This window comes from Helianthus annuus, chromosome 11 (assembly GCF_002127325.2).
Source record: "Helianthus annuus cultivar XRQ/B chromosome 11, HanXRQr2.0-SUNRISE, whole genome shotgun sequence".
NCBI lineage: Eukaryota > Viridiplantae > Streptophyta > Magnoliopsida > Asterales > Asteraceae > Helianthus > Helianthus annuus.
The window spans coordinates 7,303,240-7,329,705 of record NC_035443.2 but is presented as its reverse complement, the minus strand read 5'-3'; the positions used below and the strand labels follow the sequence as shown (position 1 = coordinate 7,329,705).

Sequence of the window (26,466 nt, the reverse complement as noted above, 5' to 3'; positions counted from 1 at the left end):
AATTTCCATCAACGACGCGTAAATACGTATGTAACAATGAAAGAAATTGTAACAGAAACTTCTTTCTTGACTAATTAACAAATTTGAAGTTGACCTGGCATTCAAATTTCAACACGAGTCGATATTCAATGGGTGTGATATGACTGGACAGATATGTCTGATTCTTTTTGTTCTTTAGGGTGAACGGGGTGTAAGCGGTGAAGGCGATCGGTGATGGGATTCCCCGATCGGGAACACCGCCGCCATCACTGCGGGGTCCCGAATCGGGGTCTGATTTGGGTGTGGGTTCACCGCTGAAGAAGGAGAGGGATGGTGGGGCCAAGATAATTTCCAACCAATCAAAGCTTTTCCTTTTTTTTTTTTTTGAATAAAAAAATAAGGAGAGTTAAGAGGGGAGTGGCGCCATCAAATTGGGGTGTTAGGGGAGTTTAAGAGGGGAGTTGACGTGGCACTCGGGGATTGGTTTGGCGTAAGAGAGGGGACTCACCTATTAGGTGAGCACCCCCTTCACCCTTAGAATGTGATATTGCCCCCTAAAGAATATTGTAATTAGGATGGATTTTAGCGGGTACCCATCACTAGTGATGGATTATGGTTTCTGTTGCAAGAAGAATGAAATTAAGTGGAAGCAGGTAATTTCAGATCGCGTGGTCACCACAACGCGTGGTCACAAGGACCGGCGGCGGTGTTCCACGTGTGGTTAGGGCTGTCCAAACTGCTCGACGATCGCTTGAAAAATGCTTGAAAATGTTCGTTCGATTCTCACTCAGTTTGTAAATGAGCCGCTCGGATCGGTTCGATTCAAATTCAATCCAAGCATGAGCAAAGGTCCGCTCGCTTGTCGATCGCTCGGTTTCGCTCGAATTATTTTTATTAAATAATTAATATATATATATATATATATATATATATATATATATATATATATATATATATATATATATATATATATATATCAAAGATTAAAAGCTCAAAAAATATATTAGCCCAACTTAATAGTTAATACCAAATCTAACCCTAATTTATACTTTTGTAGTTTATGGATTAGCATTTGTATTTTGTTTTTTTAATGTGTAGCAAACTGCAAGAGATGAAGAAAAATTGGAAATTGATGTGTTGACTACAGACGGGTCTAATAATATATGAAAGGTATTTTTATAATTAACAAACCATAAAAATTGTTATGTAATGTGTAGAACTTAATGGTTTTGTTTAATGCTTGTGTTTATAGGTTATATATGTTGATTTGAAGTTGAATTTTGTGGATGGAGATGATCAAGCTTAAAGAAGAAGTTTATGGCTTTTGACCTAAATGACAATTTCTATTTCGCAATTTATTTTGTGCTTCTTGATATTGTTAAGAACATTTTTAGAATCATGATTTTAGTTATGTATTGCTTTTGTTAGTAAGGTGTTGGACATGTTTGAATTAAGTTAGGATTTATTTTTGTTGAACGCAACCTTATAATAGTCTTGATTTCAGTTTTTTGTTTTTTTTTTTTTTGCTACGCATGTTTTAATTTCGGTGATGAGAAAAACCGAGCAAAACCGAGCGAAAACGAGCCGCTCGATTCAAATTCAATCCGGGCGTGAGCATCACTTTTGTGCTCGGTTTTGCAAATTCGATCAGTTGTAATTCAATCTGAGCACGAGCATACCCTCGATCGGATCGGATCGGCTCATGAACATCCCTACGTGTGGTCACCCAATCATCACGCTTCATCACGAGGCACCCCCACTCCTCTAAGGTGGTGTTTGTTTTTTCAGATGCAAAAAGTCAGCAGTCTGCGGACCACATCTGCAAACATCTGCACGAGAAGAGGTGGACCAAATGTTTGCGGAGTGTAATAAAAAGAGTGTTTGATTATCTCACCTCTTTACCCCATTTGCAAACTTTTTTTGCCTATCTCTTCTCCCAAACCCCTTTCTTCCACAAATATCAAAATGCTACCCATAACAAAGAAACCCATTGAAGCCGGTGGTGAGGGCCATCCAAAATGCTACACAAGAACTTTTTTTTTTTTCATTTTTCTTGATAAAGCCACAAATATCAAAAACCCACTATAACACCCAACGTGACCTTCTTGAGCTCCGATGAAAAAAAAATATCAAAAACCCATTAAATTCAAGCATCAATTATATTAACTTAACACTTTTATGGGGGCTAATGGTTTTTACTTTCTGTTGATCTGGGGTGGGTTGGATTTGGGATTGCAGTACCGCCAAGACCTTCTTGAGCTCCGATGAATAGGCAGAGAAATCGAAATTGGCACCGGCGGAGAAGCTTAGGGATTTAAGTCAACTGATTGATGTTGCTCGACTTGTTGCCACCGTTGTTGCCTTCTATGGCACCGGATCTAAAGATGAGGTTTGTTCAAAGTTGTTATCTTTTTTGCTTGATTTTGTACGAATTAAGAGGTGATGTGATTGAATAGTTTTATAGTTGTTATCGGAGGTTAATTGCTTGTTGTTTGACCGATATACGTTTATCTGATGATGCTATGTTTTTTTAGATTAGGAGAGGGATGGAGAGAGGGTTGGAAGAGGTTGGAAGAGGTGGGAAGACAGTGGACCATGTCTGCGTGGAGAAGAGGACGCGCAGAGGTTTAAAGACATTTTTTAATGAAATGTCTTCAAAAAAAACAAACGGTCTACAGAGCTAAACGTCTGCGCGCGGTCTGCGCCGCGCAGACATAAGAGGTCAGAAGAGGTTTTTCTTAAAAAGCAAACACCCCCTAAGTATACATTAAATAAAAGGGTAAATTAGACTTTTTGTCCTTTATGTTTGTATCGGATTGCAATTGATAGCCTTTAACTTTAATAATTACAATCACAATCCTTTATTTGGAAAATTCATTACACCTTTCGTCCTTTGACACTAACATGGTTAAAATTTTCAATTAAATATCACATGTGCTTGCATATATAATAATCTACAAAACTCCCTTCTCTCTCTCTCCTATCTCTATTCTCTCACTGTCTCTCTCTACACCCATCATCACCATCAACCATCAACCATTAACTATCACCAACACCCTTAAAATTATGATATTTTCTTGACTGAAACTGTTGATGCAATCATCAAATCCACAAGGCTAACCTTCACAAGTGACTTCTAAAACAAAGTTATCTAAACAAGCTTGTGAGGTCTCAACTTATTCTGTTGTTGTCATCATCCTCACCTGCAATCACACACATAAAACTCATCTTCTCTTCTCAACTCCCTTATATCTCTTTAAGTTATGGTGAGCCGCTACCCACCACCATCACCACAACAATGTATTCAACTCATTGTATTCAAGATCAACCCCAACAGACAACAACTGCAACGCACAATTTCAAAAACCCTAATCTCATTATCTGAAACAAAATCAGAAAATCCAAATTGGGGATTAAATGAATTGGCTTTCATTCAATTCAATTGGGTGTTCTCAACATTCCCAAAGAATCAATGATCAAGTTCTTCATCCCCTGAAACGAAATCATCGTCTAGGGTTCCGACACGAGAGAACTGGAGCAAGGGGCGGCGACCGCGTTGGTGGCGGTGGTTTGTGGTGGGGATTCCATGTCGGAGTTAGAGAGAGAAGAATGAGAAGATGAGGGGTATTCGGAAGTGGTGGCGTGTGGAGAAGATGGTGGTGGTGTGGTGGAGGATTTGGGTGGCGGAACGGAGGTTAACTAGGCACGGTGGTGGTCGAGGGTGGTCGAGGGTGGTCGGTCATGGTGATGATTTTTTTTGGTGAAATGGACTACTGGTATTTTAGATTAGAGATTGTTTTTCTGGTGTTTTAGGTTAGGGTTTCAAATTGAAGGGGATAAAGAAAGGGTTGAGTGTGTGTGTGTATGTGTGTGTGTGTGAGAGTTAAGAGATAGAGATATTTGGGCTTAAAGATATATATTTTAGATTTTTTTAATAAAACTATTTTATTATAAAGATATTTTAAATAAAAGGCAAAATGACTAACATACCCTCATGTGTAACGCACATGTCATATAACTGCATATTTTAACCTGGTTAGTGCTAAAGAACAAAAGGTGTAATGAAATTTACAAATAAAGGATTGTTACTGTAATTATTGGTTAAAGGCTATCTATTGCAATCCGATACAAACATAAAGGATGAAAAATGTAATTTACCCTAAATAAAACAATTTCGAAGGCTATTAATATTTATGATTTATATCTTGAAAGATTTGACTTATTTAATTCATTCTTTTAAATTCTCAGAGATTCATTGTTTATATCAATAAACATCAAATATAACGTATAAAGCAGTGTTGTAAAAAACGCGATTAGGCGGCGATTAATCGCTAGTCGGCCACTAAGTAATTTTTTGGTAATCAGTCCATTAATCGCTAGTCGGGCCTAGTCGGGCCTAATCAGTCTTAGTCGGACCTAGTCGGCCAGCCAAAAATCGGCGACTCCGACCAAATTCGGGGGAAAAACCTGTATATTGCGGCCAAAACCTCTAAATTTCGGCCAGTTTCCAACCAAACCATCTGAATTACAACAATTAGTCTTGTATACTTAAAAAATGAGTTGAGTAAGAGTTAAAACCTAGCTACTTAAAATATATACATATAAAAAATGTGTATATGTATACATAAAACTGAAAATTACATATAAAAAATCAAATCCGATTAATCCCGATTAATCTCGAGTAATAACGAGTAGTCGCTAGTTCCCACCTCACCGGCCGACTAGCGACTAGCAAGTTCTCCAACCTTGTTATAAAGGTAGAGCATAATTGAAAAGTATAAGAAAATACACTTCCGTTAATAAGATAAACATTTCCTCATCCTCTCATTCGAATACTAATAGCTATAATTGTTTTACAACATATTATCAACATGAATTACTTTTAAATTTGAATTGCATTATCATAACATAAGTCGGTACTATTTAGTTAATTTATCATTTTTGTTATTTTCTCAGACATAAACCATATGGTAATTCATATGGTAGTTGGATATGTTAGAGATTTGTTTTGGAAGCCACTGGTAAAAAAAAATACTCTTTAGAATTAAAAAGTTTATGACTTTTCTTATGATGTGTTTTAATTTCCGGCTAGTTGCAATATTTTCATCCATATATTACGGTCTTCATAAATGCATGGATAATCTCTGTGGTTTGATCAATTTTCACCTTTAGTCTCCAACTATTTGAAATTACACTCTTATTCCCTGTTGTTAGCTCGATTGTTACTCGAATAGTCCCCTAACTGGATGGAGGTTAGTTAGTTCAGTTAAGTACATGTGAAATGACAAATTACTCTTACTTTTAAAAGAAAATAGAAAAACTAAAAAGTTTAAAGAAATATATTTAACATTTAGGAATTTAAGTGGAGCACACCATCCACTTCATCTTCTCCGCTCTAAACCACTCACAACCATCTACCCTTTACCATCGGAAAACCTCCAGATCAACCACCTAAACACAGCCTCGAGTAAAAAATGTTTACTTGATGGATGTTTAGATGTAAGAACAAAGTGATTATTTAATGACTTTAACATATTAGCCCAGATTCTAACATCCCAAAAACAAATTCGGTGATTTAGCCAAGTTAACCGGGAATGAGCGGGTAAAATAACTTTAGTGGTAAAAATTAACCCGATAAACATTAAGATTTAAATAAATAAACCTAATGTAAGTTAAAAAGTAAATAAGTGCTTTATAAGATAAAGTTTATAAAAGGCCCGGACGATCGGGACTTAAATTGAATCGGGTTGTTACATCCCCAAATTTCGTAATTTAACTAGGAACATATAAACCTAGTTATCATAATGGTTAATTACTAGTAGTGTTATATGGGGTTTAAACCAAACTAAATAGCTAACTAAGATAAGAGGCTAAAGTTGGACAATTGGAAAGTAAGAAGATTAAAGAGGCCAAAACTAAAAAGAACACATATTGTGTGTAGAACACACATTGTGTGTTCTGATCGACCAAAGAAAGTGAGAAATGGGGGAAACACTCAAAACCCTAAATTGAAGAAAATCTAGTGAAATCAAAGTGTAAATCGAGTGATAAGCTTGCATGTTGGAAAATTTGAAGTCTCTAATAAATCTAAACCTAAGGTATGTTATAATTTTGCTTTTGGTGGATTTTCTAGTAGAACTCTCCTGGAATGGAAAGGTTTAGTGATTTAGTCACCTTAAAAATGTGTATTGACGTTGTGTGAATGCTCATGAGTATCACCTTGGTTGGTTTTGTGAGATTTTTAACCGGATGAGATACTTGGATGATTGTTCAAGTACGAAGTGATGTGGGTTATGATGAAACTAATGTGTGAATTGGGTTTAGAATTGTGACATGAATGGAAATACATAAAAAAATCATATGCTTGATAATATTAGGTTAAAACCCTCATAAGAGGTGAAATGGGTTTTGGTATGATCTTAAGAATTTACCTCCTTAGGTTAATTTGTAAATATTAGACTTATATATAAAATCTTGATGATTGAATGTGTTTGGATAACATGAAGTGTAAATACTAGTGAATACATAGTAAATTGTTAGAATTTAAACACATTGAGCTAAGATTAAAAATGATGCCCACCAAGTGTATGAAGAAATGCCTAAATGATTTTTGTTGAATTTGTTAATGCATTTATAAGTGTCAATTGGCATTTTGACTTTTAAAAAGTCAAACTGACCTATAATAGAATTGAATGAGAAATATGGTATAAAAGTCCATAAGGTGTGATGGTCATATAGGATGACTAATCTAACCATCATATGGATATTATGTGAATAGTTTGACTATTGACAATCTAGGTGGGAGCTTGTAAAGGAATGGGTCAAAGACATGAGAGAACATGATCGGACGCAAGGTAAGTAAAGCTTACTCCTCCTAAATAGAACCATTACTTACGTAATGAGAAGTATTTAGTTAAAACAAAGTTAACAAAGAATCGGATACGATTCCACGAATGATGTTGTTAAGATAAGACCCCATGGAGTAAACCATGAAATGGGTCAAAATGGATAAAGTTATGACGAGATTACATTTTGGTAATAAACGATGATGCGATACGAGGAGACCCTATGGTCTAAACCATAACGGGTCAAACGAGTAAAAGTGGTATTGAATCACCTTTTGGTGACAATAATAACTTGTTAAAGACGAGACCTCATGGTGACAACCATGAAATGGGTCAAATAGGTAAAACACTGTTGAATCATGTATTTGGCAATCAAATAAAGATTTGTTAACATAAAACCGTGTAGTGTAATCATAACGGGTCAAATGGACAAAGTGGTAATTAGACCATATGTTGATGATTAAACAAAGAATTATGGAAATAGGACACTATGGTGAAATCATAACAGGTCAAACAAGGAAAATGGTAAGTGACTCCTGAACTCACCTCTTAGTACAAATATAGATGAAGTTTGTATGTAGAAGTATTGGGTCAGTGTTTAATAAAAATGCCCAACTCAGTCACTTGGCCATGTTGAGTAATGACCAGGCCGGGTCAGTGTTCTGACCCAAATTTTATATATGAGCAAGGTTGTGTGTTTATGCACAGGTAAGAGTTATCATTCGTTTGTATCAATTATGGTAAACCCTTGAGGGTATATAATCAACATGATAATGTGGATTACCCCTAAGACTTGTACATTTGAACGTGTTAGGATGTAAAGTGTAAGTTTGTGTGCGGATAGAACGGAATGTATGCTCGTGTTAGAATTTAGTATATGCGAGCATATGGAAATTGTATATATGTATATATGGGTTTTAATACAAATAAGATCAAACGATGTTAGCCAAGTTACTATTGAATATATTGAGTATGAAATGAAAGTGCAGGTAGATTGATTATGGGCTCTCGGAGAATCAAACCGGAATGCAACGATTAAATTCAGAAGAATAATTGGATAGATCAACGTGATGCGGATGTTAGTTATGTATATGTTTAATTTAAGGAAGGTGTCACCAACTACTAATGAGGTAGATGTATATGGTGACTGCAGGTCACACGGATCACTCCATCATGGAATACAAGTAGTTGGAGATCGAGTTAGAACATTGATTGTACGAGAGAGTGGTCAAGTAGTTTTGTAAACGCCTTCGCAAAGGCGGGAACCGGACGGACGACCAAGCTCGCGAAAAACCGAACACTATTACACCGCTATCTACTTGGAGACGTTCATGGGAAGGAAGAAGCATGATCAAGCACGACAAAGCTTTCGAGTTTAAAACTCTGTTATTTTAAACTGTAAATTTGGTGTAATAAATAGTTATGTCGGTTCGTCTGGGTCATCAGTTAACCCAGAAGTGTAAGTTCTATATTTTATTTAAAAAAATTATTAAAAATATATATCCGGGACCTAATCATCCGAAATCATAAGATATCCTGTAATAACGGGAAAGAGTGTTACAGAGATTAACAGATTGATTGGGGAATACAGTGGAATTTGGTTAGGGTTTTTGTTACCATTACGAGGGTTTCAGGATGGAGAAGAGGAAAAGTGAATTCAGGAGTTAGAGCAACAACAACGCTAAAACTCCCCACCATCATCCAAAATCAAACTCACCCCCCCCCCTCCTGTTGGAGCCTTTAATGTGGGCTCGTCCAGTTTGGCCCACCAGACAGGCCCAGACACTGACAAATGGGCTCTCCTCATTTTCAAACAGCAATTTTGTTAAAAAAAAATCATTTTTTTACCCTCTACTAAAGGATGTTTTTAAAAAAATAATAATAAATTTCAAAAATATTAACAAACATTCAAGCTTCCACTCTCAACCAATCTTCCATTTTACACAAGCCTCTAAAATTAAAAATTTAACTCTCAACCAATCTTCCATTATAATAAAGATCCATTTCAAGTAGGTTGGTAGCACAGATGGTACTTGATGAATCCCTCCACTCTGCAGATGTTAAAGCAACAAGAGTATGGTAGGGGGAAGGTCCAGGATCAACTCCAAAAGGTAGCTCCTTGGTCGGAATATGCAATCACAGAACACCGTTAGTCTTAACGCGAGAGGTGGCCTCCCGCGTTTGGACTTCGGCGTGAGAATCGGTGAACGGTTCTTAAGAGTCTAAGCGAAATGAAAGGATAAGAGTTTAGAGTGAGAATGAGAGAAGTGAACTTACTTTGGGCTGAACAAGAGTCTCCTTTTATAGGCAGGTTGCTCTGCCCAAGGGAGCCTTGTGCTGGCTGGTACCTTCTACTCCTAGTAAGCTTATCCTCTCGTGACGTTGCTTGCAGGGTTAGTCTTGCCTCTTTGGGTAAGTTTAGGTTTGTGTGTCTCGAGGACACCTTTATGTGCTTTAGGAAGAAGTTTAAGCAGTTTGACTTGTTGGGTTCAAGTTCCAAGGTTGTACAGTAACTTTAGCTCTCTGTCACAAGCCGTTGTGTATTAGCTTCCCGTCGGGAGCCTTCAGTTTCCAACTTCCAGCTTCTTACTTTCAGTTTATGTTTGTCATTCAGGGCAGGCCCGTTAGTGTAATTGGGCTAGGCGACGGCTTAGGGCCTCCAAAACTTAAAAAAAAAATCTATATTTATAAAAAAAGAATATTATATTTACGGTGATATTTGTTAACATTAATACAAGTATAGTCTGGTGATAAGTACAAAATTTGGTTTTTGTAGAGGGCTCGGTTCGAATCCCACCTGCTACCCATTTTCAAAATTATTAATCAACTCACTCACTCTTTTAATAAAGGGTTATAAATGCATCTGTTTTAATCACCTCTCTTAATTTAATAAGCTAAAAAATTTTGTCCACACAATTTTTAACATTGATACGTCCATGTAAAATTTTATTTAAAAAAAATCATTTCTAACTAATAACAATAGCATGTTTTAATTTCTTTCACACATAATGTAAGTTGTTATTTGTTAGGTTAAACTCTTTTGACCAACTTAGATTTGATTTATGTATTAGATCCCAACATTATTTGATTAGGGAAATCATCTAGTTTATATAATGGTTAAGTGTTTTATAAGTTTCTTCATAATATATTTCATGTCGGATACAAACCCAAATTACGAGCCTAAAAAAATTAAAAAGGGCCTTGAATTTTTAATTCGCTTTGGGCCCCTAAAATTCTAGGCGGCCCTGTTGTCATTCTTTGTTGTTTTCTTGCTATTGTTACTGATCTTGGTTTCGCTGATTGAGAACTCCGAGTGAAAACCGGTTAATCTCTTAACACCATGATTAGTTAGATAGATAGTTTAAAGTTAGTTAATTAGCGGTTACAAAGTATAGGGGCCGAAATTGACAAGATGGAAGATTATAACCACCACCACCACCGAAGGGGTGTGTCCCCCTCCCTTCTCCTCATACCGATCGGCCAAGAGACACCACCAAAGGAGACGCAACTGTTCGGATAAATGGCTATAAATCGACACAACTCTTCACAAGCAATCTCATCCACAAGATCCAAAAGACGCGACTATTCACGAAGAGACGTGTCCTTTCATTCGCATCCATTCAAGTCTATAAATAGGGCTGAAATTTGTTTCATTTGTCATTCGATTCTAGTTATTCGATTTGTATATACTCACATTCATACATTTCGGTTATATACAAGTTCGATTATTGTTTATTATTCAAGTTTGTTATCACGCTCGTTAGAGATCAAGATCCAAGTTCGGGCCAACAAATTGGTATCAGAGCATCAGGCTCTAGGCGTGGGAATCGCAAGGCATCGCAGGGAATTCGCGATCAGGTTTCAATTTCGTTTTAAATTCGCAAAGTTTCATTTCAGAGTTTTTATTTTCGGTTCTAGGAAAGTCGGTTGAACCGAACGGTTAGGAATCTAGGGTTCGTTTGCTTTGATTCCGGGGTTATAGTGCGAATTAGATTGATTTGGTTGTTTTGGTTATTACACGATTCGGGTAATCGGGGTTGTTAAGATATATTGAAACCAAAAGGAAAGTTTAGTAAAAGTGAAGATTATTCGACAGGAAGAAATGTCAGGAGCAACCGGGCAAAATCCGATAAATGGAAATTCTCTTTCCCAGTTTCAGTGTCCGATTCTGAAACCAACAAACTATACGGTTTGGGCTATTCGTATCAAGACGATTCTTGAAGCGAATGGTTTGTGGGAAACGATTGAACCGGCAGAAAATGCAACGGTAGACGCTAAGAAAGATAAGTCTACAATTGCATATCTGTTTCAAGCAATACCAGAAGACGTTGTATTGCAAGTTGCAAGTTGTAAAACCGCAAAAGAGATTTGGGAAAATCTAAAGATTAGACACGTTGGCGTAGATCGGGTACAAAAGGCGCGTATGCACACGCTAATGTCAGAATTTGAAATGTTGCAAATGAGGGATGACGACACTATTGATTCGTTCACCGCAAAGATTAATAGTATCGTTACCCGAGCAACAGAAGTAGGATCGACTATGAGTCAATCGACTCTAGTACGCAAACTCTTAAATGGCGTACCAGATAGGTTTACTCAAATCGTTGCCTCTATGGAACAATATTCCGATCTAGAAACTATGACGCTACAAGAAGCGGTCGGAAGACTAAAGACGTATGAAGAACGTCTCAAGTTAAAGAAAGGAAACCAAGGAGAAAGCCAAGATAGGCTTATGTTTACACATCAGGATAAAAACAGAGGAAGGCAATCTGGAAACCGCGGTCGTGGTAGATTTAACCAGACGCGTGGAAATGGGCGAAACAACGGAAATAGGCAAAGTCCCAGAAACGAAGGATCTACATCTAGATCTAGAAATGGAAATTCTAGAAATTGGAGGAAGTTTGCGAGAACCGACCTAAGTAAGATCCAATGCTTTAAGTGTCAAAAGTTTGGACACTACAAGAAGGACTGTTCTGAGAAAGACGAAGTGCAAGAACATTCAAACCTCGTCGAGGAAGACGAAGCACCCGTATTGTTAATGACAATACAAGAAGAAAATGTTCAAGAAAGGGCTCTGCTAAACGAGGAACATATAAAACCGACAAGTTATGCCTCAGAAAATGAAAATCTATGGTACTTAGACAACGGGGCGAGCAACCACATGACAGGAGTGCGAAGTCACTTCAAGGAATTAGATGAAACGGTGACAGGGCAAGTACGATTTGGTGATGGGTCACACGTAGAAATTAAAGGCAAAGGTTCAATACTACTGGAATGTCTGAATCAAGAACAAAAGATTGTTTCACAAGTATACTACATTCCAAGTCTGAAAACAAATATATTGAGCCTCGGACAACTTACAGAAATCGGTTGCAAAGTGGTTATGGACGGAGATCTACTTACTATCCGAGATCGAAATAGAAAGCTACTAATGCGAGTCAAGAGAATGAAGAACAGGCTGTACAAAGTCAAACTGAAGACGGGAAAACCAATCTGCTTACTATCAAAGACGGAAGACATAGCATGGTTATGGCACGCAAGGTTAGGCCATTTACACTTCGACGCTATTAAGGAAATGACTCGTAAGAACTTGGTACATGGAGTTCCCCAAATAAGTCATGCTAGTCAAGTCTGTGACGCATGCTTATTAGGAAAACATAGTAGGGCACCATTTCCAAATCAGGCAAAGTTCAGATCTTTAAAACCTCTGGACTTAGTCTATGGAGATTTGTGTGGTCCTATAACTCCACCAACACATGCTGGGAAGAAGTATATATTCTTACTTGTAGACGACTGTACTCGCTACATGTGGGCATATTTACTAACTTCCAAGGATCAAGCATTCGAAACATTTAAGGAGTTCAAAGAAAAGGTTGAAAAGGAAGCGCAGACCAAGTTAAAGATGCTAAGGACGGATAGAGGAGGTGAATTCACATCGGCTGAATTCAACAAGTATTGCAAAACCAACGGCATAGCAAGACAGCTTACAGCACCATACTCCCCACAGCAAAATGGAGTAGTAGAAAGGCGAAACAGGACGATGTTATCCACTACTCGCAGTATGCTAAAGGCAATGAACATGCCACAGAACTTTTGGGGTGAAGCAATACGACACGCGATATACGTACTAAACAGGGTTCCGACAAAAGCCCTAGTGAACAAGACACCATATGAAGCATTGAAAGGAAGGAAGCCAAATTTAGAACACTTGAAAGTTTTTGGCTGCACTGCTTACGCTAAGGTACTACCACTTCAACAAAAGAAGTTAGATGATAGAAGCGCACCTATGGTTTACCTTGGAATAGAAGAAGGATCAAAAGCGTACAGATTATATGATCCAGCAAAGAACAAGATATGTGTCAGTAGAGATGTAAAGTTCATGGAAGGTCAACCATGGAACTGGAATAGTTATATGGAAACGGTAGATTCAGGGAATCCCGAATGGACTAACTTTGTCATTCAAGAAGATGACATACCACCAGAGTTAGAAGAAAATGAACCAAGTAGTCCATGCAGTAGCGGGCCACATCATGACGACTCAGGAGTAGATCAGACAGAGGAACAAGACTCCTATGTAACCCCGCCAGCACATTCGTACAATCAGAACTCAGCAGGAAGTTCAAGCGTTTTATCAAGTGGAGGTCCATCCACTTCTGAAAGCACAACAGAGAGTATTAGTGACACTCCAGTAAGACTAAGAAGTCTCGAAGACCTGTATGAAGAGACAGAAGAAATACAACTAGATCCACATGAATTATTACTCGCAGAAGAAGAACCAAGGAATTACAAGGAAGCATCTAGTGACAGAAAGTGGATTGAAGCAATGAAGGCTGAGTTAGACTCAATAAACAAGAATAACACTTGGAAGTTGACGGAACTGCCAAGTGGTCACAAAGCAATAGGTTTAAAGTGGGTATTCAAGACTAAGAAAGATGCAAACGGAAATATTGTCAGACACAAAGCAAGGCTAGTTGCAAAGGGATATGTTCAGCAACACGGAATAGACTTTGACGAAGTCTTTGCACCAGTAGCACGTATGGAAACGGTACGACTAATGTTGGCTTTAGCAGCATATCAAGGTTGGGAGGTACATCATCTAGATGTGAAATCTGCATTCTTACACGGAGACCTCAAGGAGGAAGTCTATGTATCACAACCAGAAGGATTTATAAAGCCAGGAAATGAAGGAAAGGTTTACAGACTATCAAAAGCACTGTATGGATTGAGACAAGCACCAAGAGCTTGGAATACGAAGTTAGATCAAACCCTAAAGTCACTTAACTTCAAGAAGTGTACTTTAGAGAACGCAATCTATACAAGAACAAGTGAAGCCTCTACACTAATAGTTGGAGTCTATGTTGATGACTTGATAGTCACTGGAACATCAAAGAAGGAAATAGACATCTTCAAATCTCAGATGAAGAACAAATTTGATATGAGCGATCTAGGATTGCTAGCATACTATCTGGGAATAGAAGTAATTCAAACAGGGGGTGAGATAGGCATCAAGCAGACAGGATATATCAACAAGATACTCAAAGACGCTGATATGTTATCCTGCAATGACACAAAGACACCCATGACTCCAGGAACTCAATTAACAAAGACTGAAGAAGGAGATCTAGTAGATGCAACACATTACAGAAGCCTGATAGGTTCTCTCAGGTACTTATTGCATACAAGACCAGATCTATGTTACCCAGTCAGTCTACTTAGTAGATTCATGCAAGAACCAAAAGAGCAACACCTGAAAGCAGTAAAGCAAATACTACGTTACATCAAAGGAACTAAAGAGCATGGAATCATTTACAAAAGACAAGGAGGATGTAAGATCACGGGTTATAGCGACAGTAGTTTTGGAGTTAATACAGACAAAGGAAAAGGAACAACTGGTCTGGTATTCTACTTTGGAGAATCACCTATAACCTGGTGTACACAAAAACAACAAACAGTGGCACTATCATCATGCGAATCAGAATTCATGGCAGCCACTGCAGCAGCATGTCAAGCACTATGGCTTAAAAGATTGTTAAGTGAAATCACAGGCTGGAAGGAAGAGAAGATAACACTCAGAGTAGATAATGTTTCAGCAATAGCACTCATGAGAAACCCAGTCTTTCACGGAAGAAGCAAGCACATTGACACACGCTATCACTTCATAAGAGAATGCGTGGAAAACGAAGATATCAGTGTGGAGCATATAAGTGGAGAACTACAACGGGCAGATATACTAACAAAGGCACTAGCAAGGATCAAGTTTGCTACAATGAGGGAACTGCTCGGAATTCAAGACTTAAAGCAATTCATGGATGTTCGAGATTAAGGGGGTGAATGAAAACCGGTTAATCTCTTAACACCATGATTAGTTAGATAGATAGTTTAAAGTTAGTTAATTAGCGGTTACAAAGTATAGGGGCCGAAATTGACAAGATGGAAGATTATAACCACCACCACCACCGAAGGGGTGTGTCCCCCTCCCTTCTCCTCATACCGATCGGCCAAGAGACACCACCAAAGGAGACGCAACTGTTCGGATAAATGGCTATAAATCGACACAACTCTTCACAAGCAATCTCATCCACAAGATCCAAAAGACGCGACTATTCACGAAGAGACGTGTCCTTTCATTCGCATCCATTCAAGTCTATAAATAGGGCTGAAATTTGTTTCATTTGTCATTCGATTCTAGTTATTCGATTTGTATATACTCACATTCATACATTTCGGTTATATACAAGTTCGATTATTGTTTATTATTCAAGTTTGTTATCACGCTCGTTAGAGATCAAGATCCAAGTTCGGGCCAACACCGAGTACCCACGTCATCAGCAGATCACCTGAATCGTCTCCTGGAAAATAGAGCCAATGACTTGTTGGGTTCGGTTCAACCGGATGAACTGTCCAGTCTCTAAAAATATGAAAGAGAACACTTAAGAAGGTCAATGGGAATATGTTTTGGAAGGAAAAATCTTAGTGGATATCGGCAGAACAACAATCCTTAAATTCCAACTAAGTAAACTTAGAAACAAAACTTTTCAGAAAACAAAACCTTAAATCTTAATGGATATCGGCAGAACAACAATCCTTAAATCTTAGTGGATATCGGCAGAACAACAATCTTAGTGGATATCGGCGTGAGATCTCGCAATTATTTTTATATGAGGCTAAAAATATAAGAGTGTCAAAGTAATGAACGAATTCATACAGAAAAAAATAGATACACTCTGAAAGCAGAGGATTATGATTTTAGTACGTCTAAGAATTTAGTGTTCACTTTCTCTTTACAACTTGCTATCATGTGTTCTCATACAACAACACTCTAAATAAACAACAAGAAAATAGTATTTCCATATCCAAGTAAGTCCGATCAACCATCAGAAGAATTTGGTGCAGAACTGCCAACCACTATGTTACTAACCCCAGAGTCCGGTGATGTCGGTTCTGTGTTATTACCCTTCAACATACCACCATCATCCACCATAATATCAAGCACTTCTGGTTTTTGAGCATTCAAATCATCATTCTGAATCCCTTTTAAAGTTTCAACCACTTCTTTCATTGTGGGCCTCATATCCTTATCATGTTGAAGACACCTAAAAGCCAGCTCAGCCACCAAAGTGGTCATCCTCCTCACCAAATCATTTGTTTCAAACCCAATACTCTTGTCAACCAACTCGCTCAACGTATGGTTTTGAATCTTAGTCACAGCCATATTAGCCAGGTTTATGTCAAGCCTATGCCTGCTGGTATCAACCGCTGGTAACGAAGATATGAGCTCCACCAAGACAACCCCAAAACTATAAACATCACTTTTATCTGTCAACTGGTAGCATTGGTAGTATTCGGGATCAACATAGCCAGGGGTCCCTTGTGGGGCAGTGGAAACATGTGTAACATTTTCAAATAGTCTTGATAGCCCGAAATCAGCAACTTTTACTTGGAAACTTTTGTCTAATAAAATGTTGTTGGTTTTCACGTCGCGGTGAATGATTCCTGATTTGTGGAGATATGCAAGTGCATCAGCTGTTTGTATGGCAATGTTGAGGCGAATGGACCATGAAAACAAACTCGAGCTCGTGTTTGCAAGTTTTCCATGAAGATGATCAGCTATTGTGCCATTGGGAATGTATTCATAAACTAGAAGAAGAGCTTTACTTCGTTTTGAGGTGCACCCGTATAATTTTACCAAGTTTTCATGATATAACCCTGTGAGGATCCTGACTTCGTTTATGAATTGCTCGACTCGTTTGAAATTGTTTTCGTATAAACGCTTGACAGCAACTTCTCGGCCATCAAGAAGCTTACCTGAAATAAAAGTCCAAATAGTTAACCCAAAGCCTCATAGATTTAAACAACACATGGATATGTTTATAAGTATTACCAAAGTACACAGCTCCAAAACCGCCATCTCCAAGTTGCCTTGAATCATTGAAGTTATCTGTAGCGACTTCTAGTTCTTCATAGGTAAAAACCTGAGCTCCAAAATATGTGCTTTTTGTAAACTCTTTAGATGTTTCTGAAGTTTCTGATGTTTTTGATGTTTTTGATGTTTTTGACGAAGGAAACGAAGGGTTGCTGGAAGTAAAATTAGACGTGTCACTAGTTAGCCCTTGGCTCGAACCAGCAACAGTCATAATGGCTTTGGTCTCGGTTTGGGCAGGTGATGCTACTTTGATCGCACGCTTTTTTCTTCGTCGGCAGACAAAGATAACAAATCCGACTATAGCGATAGCAATAACCCCTCCAACAATTCCAAGCACTAGGATTCACAGATAAAAGATTTAGATTTTAATTTCTTGAATTGATGATGAAGAAAGTTTAGTCTACTTAGTCAGAGGAAAATCCATACCTATACCCACAGAACTACTCTTTGAACCACCTGCAGTTATACAGAATTTCAAGAGATGTTAAGACTCAAAATCATTTTATGTAATACAACTATTTTCTCTAGCATCTATTTCTTTAAGTTACTCTGGTAATTACACCGTGAAATATTCTTTTGATTCAAAGAACTAAATGTTTTAACAATTAATATTCTTTTAGTCTTACTTTCATTTCTCATGTCATATACTGATTTAAAAAAAAGAGTAAACTGCTAAAATCATCCCTGAGGTTTGACTCAAATTGCTAGATCAGTCCAAAATCAACTTTTTTTGCTAAAACAGTCCCTGAGCCTAGTTTCTGTTGCTATTTCAGTCCAATAAATTAACACCGTTAGAACCTCCGTTAATGAATGGGTAAAACTGCTAAATTCGTCCCTGAGGTTTGATTCAAGTTGTTAGATCAGTCCAAAATCAAGTTTTTTGAATTTGTTAATTATAAACTTATTTAGGTATATAATTTTTCTAGACTTGCATTAATTTTTTGAATTTGTTAATTATAAACTTATGTAGACTATAAACTTATTTAGGTATATAATTTTTCTAGACTTGCATTAATTTTTTGAATTTGTTAATTATAAACTTATGTAGATTATAAACTTATTTAGGTATATAAATCATTAATATCACAAGATTATAAACTTATTTAAGGCGGATCCAGTTATATTTATGTTCGTTGAATAAATCATTAATATCACAAGAGAAAAAAATGGTAAATGACAGGTTCTTAATGCATCAATACTTGTACCAAATGCATTATATATTTTCTTAAATGTCTTAAAATTTAAGATAAATTACAAGTCTACCCTAAATATATAATTTAAATTTGTGTTTAGTTATAAAAATATAAACAGAATGTAGCTTTTTTGGAGAGCGCAATTTTATTTGACCTGTCTTAAACACTGGTTTGACCCGAACCTGTTTTGACTCAAACCAAAATAATCCTTTTTATGAGACTTGTTCTGGCACGACATGTTGTCCGACCTCACCTGAATGATATGTATTATTAAATAAGAAACCACTTAATTAAGTAGAAAAAATGAATAAAAGAACTTTATAATACAAATATTAAATTAAAATAATTGATAAATATTAAACATTAAATATTACGAATTAAATAAAAACAAATAAAAATTATGTTAATTTCTTAATATTTAAATTTACATATAATGTTTGTATTTTTCATAACTAAATATTGTTTAAATTAACTGTTGTCTTATTTAAATCCTTAAATAAATACTAAATATTTACATGGTAACAACAACAACAACATCAAAATAAAATCAGTATTTAAGGCTGGGCCGGTTAAATTATGCTCTTCAAAAAAGCTACATTTATATTTTTAAAACTAATTTTATTTAAATTAAATTAAGTATTATCTTATTTAATACTAAAGTATATAATTAGTAAACATTTAATGATAATAATAATAATAATAATAATAATAATAATAATTAAAATAACTAACAAATAATTTTTCAAAATAACTAACAAAAGGATTTTTTCTCTTGTGCTATTAATGATTTATATACCTAAATAAGTTTATAATCTAAATAAGTTTATAATTAACAAATTCAAAAAATTAATGCAAGTCTAGAAAAATTATATACCTAAATAAGTTTATAATTAACAAATTCAAAAAATTAATGCAAGTCTAGAAAAATTATATACCTAAATAAGTTTATAATTAACAAATTCAAAAAACTTGATTTTGGACTGATCTAGCAACTTGAATCAAACCTCAGGGACGAATTTAGCAGTTTTACCCATTCATTAACGGATGTTCTAACGGTGTTAATTTATTGGACTGAAATAGCAACAGAAACTAGACTCAGAGACTGTTTTAGCAAAAAAAGTTGATTTTGGACTGATCTAGCAATTTGAGTCAAACCACAGGGATGATTTTAGCAGTTTACTCTAAAAAAAATCTAATAGTATTATAACTAAAATCATGTGACGTAGAAAGTAAGGATCCTACTATATATGAGTATCACTTGTGGTGTGTTGAATACATAATCAATTTTTAAACAGAGAATCGTGAGCATTGAATGATACATTTTGAGAAAGTGTTTAATACATGTAATGAGAAGCGGCCGGCTCAATGTTTTTGGTGGCCTAAGGCAAAGTAAAATTTTGAGGCCCTTTTTTCCATATCAAGTGCTTAACTATTAAGGTATAAACTAGCGTTTAACAACATCAACAGAATCAAGTGTTTAACTATTATAGTATAAACTATTAGCAAACTAGGGGCATAAATTATCACTCAAAATCAATAGTTTTAACAACGATTACCTTCAAGCAAAACCAACTGATAGAATAGCAAGCAAATTAGGCAAAACTAGGATAACTAACTTCTAAAGACTATCTCTACCAAAATGATAACTGCAAAAATAATCAACTAAGTAGTCTAGCAAAAAAAATCGAAGCGATTACCTTCTGCTTCAGGCCTGCAGATTCGATGCTATTACAGAGGTTGGCAAAACATTGATGAACAGTTTTAAGCTATTACACAAAAGTTATACGGAACCAATTCAAAGCTATTGCATACAACTGATGAATGATCAAAATTACCAAAAGGGTAATTAACAAAATTGAGAATAAAACAAATGACTTTTTCGTTAAATTGTAGTGCCGTCAAAGGGAGTCCCTTTTTTTAATTTTCTTGAAAGACCTAATTTTCACTTTTGGGCCTACAAGCAAACACAACTACCATCTTCTTTTGTTTGCGTCCCTTTTCATTTAGTTAACCCAAAACAATCAGCACAAGCCCAAATATACTAAATATATATATGAAAAAAAAATTCAAGATGAGAGGCCTTAAAAGTTGGTGGCCCTAAACTAATGCCTCGTTTAACTTACCCTTCAGCAGTCACTGATGAGAACTAGAAAAAGAGTGAAATGACTTTTTAGAAATACCACCTTACTATTATATATTTATATAATGTTAATGTTAATTTATAAGATTTATGTGATTTTTTGTTATATCTTTTACTTTGTGGTTTTTACTTGCTTTAGGTAGATAAGAGATTTAAAAACTTATAGAAATATTTATAAGAGATTTAGTGAAATGACTTTTTAGAAATACCACCTTACTATTATATATTTATATAATGTTAATGTTAATTTATAGATTGTTTCTTTGGCTTATTGTTTTGTACATTTTAGGTAGATAAGAGATTTAAAAACTTATTAAGGATAAAACATAAATATTTATAAGATTATCTTATTTCTCTACATCAAGTTATCATATACACAAGTTAATTATATACACACAAACCACCATCAACAAATTATGTGGAATAAATAAAAAAACATCTTGAATAATTCTAAGTCTACCTAACAACTCTCTTAATTTTATTTATATTTACCACCAAACTACAATTGTATCAACAAAACATATTATTTACATATTCCAGGATTTATTGTATATATAAATTACTAGATTAGAAGTCATGTATTAAGATTGGATGAATAAAATATTGAATAGCCATCAGCTGCGACCATATCACAACCATCAGCCGCCACCACCACCACCATCACCCACCACCACCTTAGCCCCCACCAACCACCTCCAACTGTCACTCAAGCTTTGAATATTGTAGTTTTCTGGCTGTGTGCCTCCCGGGCCATTAGGGAAGTTAAACACGAAACTTTTAGTTAAACCGGCCAAAACCGGTTCATCAGGTTCGTTCAAGATTGAAGCGAAAAAGGGTGAATGGTTGCCCGGGTTAGGTGGTGGGTGATGGTGGTGGTGGTGGTGTCGGTGGCTGATCGTGGTTGTTGTTGATGGTGGTAGTGGTGGCGGCTGATGGAGGTGGAGGTGATGTCACATAAGCATCCACATCAGCCAATAACTAGGTTTGTGCTATGTAACCTATCACGTCAGCAAAAAAGTTACTGGGTGATAACCTAATTAGAAAATGATTGATATTAGCCAAGTTTTTACAAGTTGGGATTGTCAGAAAGTGAATCTTTTAAGTTGGGATTAATGTCCATCAATGAGTAAAAGTTAAGATTATTAAAATCTTATAACCCATATTTAATGAGGGATGGCAAAGGAAAATAAAGGTGATAAGGCCCTAGAAAATAACACATACAATCAAAATCCTTATTTGATAAGGAATAACGACAGAAAATGAAGGTGATAAGGCACCAGAAAATAACAAATACCATCAAAGATTATTATTTACTATATAGAGAAGAAGAAGATTAATCTCCCCATCATTAGTCTTGGAATATACAACTTTTTAGCAGAAGATTAACCGTGATTATAACATGCCTAATGACTCTTGTAAGCTTTTGGGATACTTAATTATAGTTTTATAAAACTCACTCGTATCTATAACTTTTTGTTTTACTAAAATACTTTCGCATGTTGTAAAATTAACTAATCTCACTTATTACTAATTTCGTTATCCTGAGAACTTTCAAACATAGAAAATGGATCAAGGTTCATTTGCTAAGACAAGTGTTAAAAAAATATTAGATTGCTAGAGGAAATTTATAGCCCTGAAAGATCTATAACGATAAAACCCCTGGCTTAACCCATAGCATTTTGCTCCAGGCAAGACTTATGGGGCTGCCAATGAACCAGAAGGCAGAGTTTATGTCAATTCTAAGCAACGACTTCTCCAATTGGTGATGCATTCTTTTAACCGGCCGATTCAAATAGATTTTTTTAGTAGTTAGTACCACACCTTCTCTAAAATCTACTCCTAAAATTCACTTATCGTCACAGCTAGAGTAGAAGTAGGCAAACGGATGTTTCTGGGAAACTACAGTGGCTCAAATAGATGATGAACATGTTCACAATCCGACCAAGATATAAATCTACAAGATCAAAAAATCACTTACCTCCTTTACTTTTGACCAAAACGTTGTTACAAGTTGCAGAGAAGTTCCCACTAGCACAATAGCAAACAAACTCATCAGGTGAAATTGAGCTAGACCCACATCGACCACCAGATCGATCACACCGATCACATACATCGTTATTCACCATCCACTCTAGAGTGAAACCATCCTTCAAAGCTTGTCTCAAATCCTCATCTGTAGCAGCCACAGTTGCTAGTCGATTTGCCCAACGTCGTCCCACTGGTACAGTGATAGAACTGTTGCATTGCGCCAAGAAATTGGCGATATCAGCGACAACAGAACTAGTAGTAATAAAATAATTATTACTCTGAGGCTCATTCACATTGCAATCAAATCGATAATCAGGCGCCAACGACCATATCCCAGGCGTTATATTATTAGTATCTTGGCATCCATAGTACATAGATACATCCTCCTGGCCAAAGTTATCGCCGTTGAAAAGGGTGGAGTCATAGGTGGTGTTGCGGAGATGTTGAGGGCAGATTGTGCTCCACAGATCATTTCTAGCAATAGTGATTGTATGTGTAGTGCTCTCCTTATCTATGACCCGATAGTTTACGGAATCTAAAACGAGCAGTGGAACGTTAGATTCGCAAGTTAACTGAAAACTCGGGTGGCCGCAATGTGCTGGTCGGCCTAACCCCCAAAAAGGATACTCGAAATCCTTATCTCCACACTCGGCCGACTGGTCACATGCATCGTATGGCCGAGTTTCCTGGCCCGTGAGGGCCGGGAAATGCATGACGGTGGCTAGAACCACCGTCATGGCAATTAGGGCGGGGCTCGGGTCTAGAAGAGGTTTCATGTTTGGGAGGAATTGATGAATGGATGATGAACAAAGAATAAAGTAGAGAGGAAGGTGGTTTAGTAATGAAAGGACTTGAAAATGAATCTTCCTTTTCGACTAACAAATTTGAAGTTGAGTGTGCATTCATATTTCAACACGAGTCGATATCCAATGGATGAAATTGTAACGTGTGATATTATTGGACGGAAATTTCTGCATTTTTTGAATTTGTTCATTTTAGAATTTTATTTAAACATAAGTGATATTTTTATTAACCTTACATCAATAATCTTTAAACACTCTTTTTTAAAGGTTTCTGAACATGAGAGTTACCTTTAAAATGTAAATGCCTCTAACAAACGCTACCCACATTGATGTTCTTTTTAGACTATACGGTATGGAGCGGTTTGAAAATGGGACGTTATGAGATATGTGGACGACACGTAAGCACAGGTCAGAAAAGTGGTGTGGTGCAAAAGCGGGACGTGTGGGACGGGGGTGTCGAAGAGTGGCGTTATTCCACACGTGACACACACTTTTTGTTATTATTTTATATTTATAAACTATTAAAAATCTATTTAGTTTTAAAACAAATCATTAATACTAATACAATAAATAACATTAATGAAAAAAAGATTACACAATTTAAAAAAAAAAACCCGAAAGTTAAAAAACGCAACTGAAAATAAGTACGATGTTTATCCATTATTTCTTGCTTCTCTTTCTCGTAGATCTCTCGTTCTTCTGGTCTAAGGTGATAGATCTTGATAACGAGGAATTTCATATCCGACTTCCTTTCCTTTCGTTGGTAATGTCGAGAGCTTTTATTTTTCTGGGTGTTTCTTTCTTGTTGGTTAGAAGATAATAAGATGAAAAATGGTGGAAGAGGTTGAGTTTTTTATATATGAGAGTATATATTTTTTTAAATGAATTTTTTTTTTAAATTTGTGTCATTGGGGCCCAACGGCTATTAGCCACACCAATAGACAAACACCATGTTGACCCAATCATTGCCTCAATGCCGGTGGAAAATGGTCTGCCCCACACATAACGCCGCCTACAACGTCGTTCCCAAGGTGATTTGTGCGGCGTGGAAAGGCAGAAACACCACCAAACCACCCCCACACCGTGCGGCCTTAAAATTTGATATTGCAAGCTACAAATTAATGTAATAAGTATCTAATATAACTTGTAATAAAAGACTCCAAATAATGGCACATGACATTCTATCCTTCAACCTTATAAATTTTATTTATATTTGTTTAATAATTTTTTTTTAATATTAATATTAATTAATAACCAATATATAGATATCACTTATTTATCCTTATCTTTATCTAAAATTAATAAATAACTTCAATTTTGCAAGTTAAACCCTTTATTTTTTTACTTTTAACCTAAATTTTTTCATCTTTTGCAATTTAATCCCAACAATTTTTTATTTTCAATTTTGGTCCACCATACTTTTCATCTTTCCCAAGTTTTTCGTTTCATTCTAAATTTTATGAGTTAACGCACCATAACGTGCATGTGAGGTTCAACATTTTTTCGTATATTTTTTCCCGTTTGACTGACCCGACTGCGTTTGACAAGTCCGTCCAACACGCGGGTCCTGGATGGCCTTGATTATTTTTTTCTATGTTTTACGTTTCGTTTTAATTTCTCAGCAACGAGCGTGCGTGATTCAAAGATTTTACGTCTGCTTTTCGCTCGGCGTTATTTTTTCCCGTTTTATTAGTTTTGTTTTTACGAGTTTTTCCGGTGTCGGTGGTCGCTGACAATGGTATAGTATTGCTACTACTTAACACAGTTTTATAACAACCACTGCAACGCAGGGGCTTAAAACTAGTTTATTCATTTATTATCTATTGATAGGTTTAACTTATTTATTCATTTAAATAAAACAATTTTGCAAGGCTATTAATATTTATGATTTTATATATTGATAGGTTTAACTTATTTATTCATTTATTAAATTATTTACCGAGATTCTCTTACATAGAATTAATCTGTAAGTTCTCTATGAATTATGATGTTTTACCTTATATTAAGAGTGTTTTTGTAAAAAAAAAAAAATAATAATAATAATAATAATAATAATAATAATAATAAGAAAAATTTGATTTTTTTACTTTTAACCTAAAACGTTTCAGTTTTTGCAACTTAACTTTACAAAATTTTATGTTTACTTTTAATCTAAAACTTTTCATTTTTTGCAGTTAAACTCACAATTTTTTTACTTTTAACTTTGGTCCCCTATAGTTTTTATTTTTTCACATTTCTTTTACATTTCTTTTACATTTCATTCTAAATTTTGCAAGTTAACATGGCACAACGTGGGTGTGTGGTTTAACGTTTTTATGTTTCCATTGTATTACGTTTTGTTTTAAAATTTTGCAATTTAACACGACGCAACATGCGTGCGTGATTCAACATTTTTACGTGTGTTTTTTCTCATTTAACAGATTCGTCGCAACACGCCGGTCCTAGATCGACTTAGTTATCATTTTTTATGTTTTACGTTTCGGTCTAATTTCTTCGTCTTAACACGCCAAAACTTCAGTGTGGGTTGACGATGGTGGTGGTGTGGCATTGGTGCCATTTGGCAAGGTTCTGTGATCCCGCCACAACGCAAGGGGGGTTGACGTTTCACGTTTTGGTCTATTTTTTGGGCATTAACACGTCGCAACGAGTGTGCATGGTCCAGCGTATTTACATCTACTTTTCATTTGGTTTTGTTGCTTTCTTTTTTTTTATTTTTTTGTTTTATGAGCTTTTCCAGTGTTAGTGGTCGTTGGTGACGGTGTGGCATTTATGCTACTTAGCACTGTTTTATACGTCTGCCACAACGCGGGAAGCATAATAGTTATTTAGGCCTCCTCATGTAAGACCCTTAGTTGATTTATACGATTTACATATAGATTTCAATCATAAAAGTGTAATTTACCATCACTCATACACTTTACAATACGAGTTAGTTAAAACATTTTATGGAATAAAACGTTTCAATAGTTTATATTTATAATCGTCGTTTAAAATGTAACGACGAACATAACACGGAAGCTTGAAACTTGATTGTGTTCGGTTCCTCGTTGAGCTT

At 35.9% G+C, this 26,466-nt stretch overlaps 1 protein-coding gene across 1 annotated transcript; it reads right to left on the bottom strand.

The window, feature by feature from the left end:
- Window positions 1–16,026: 16,026 nt before the first annotated feature.
- Window positions 16,027–23,470, bottom strand: LOC110889428 (LEAF RUST 10 DISEASE-RESISTANCE LOCUS RECEPTOR-LIKE PROTEIN KINASE-like 1.4). Its single transcript, XM_022136945.2, has 4 exons — window positions 22,559–23,470; window positions 17,674–17,703; window positions 17,206–17,583; window positions 16,027–17,129 (listed from the first exon to the last, which is right to left on the bottom strand). The coding sequence occupies exons 1-4, from the start codon at window positions 23,382–23,384 to the stop codon at window positions 16,192–16,194; spliced, it is 2,172 nt and encodes a 723-aa protein (XP_021992637.1). The 5' UTR covers window positions 23,385–23,470; the 3' UTR covers window positions 16,027–16,191.
- Window positions 23,471–26,466: the final 2,996 nt, after the last annotated feature.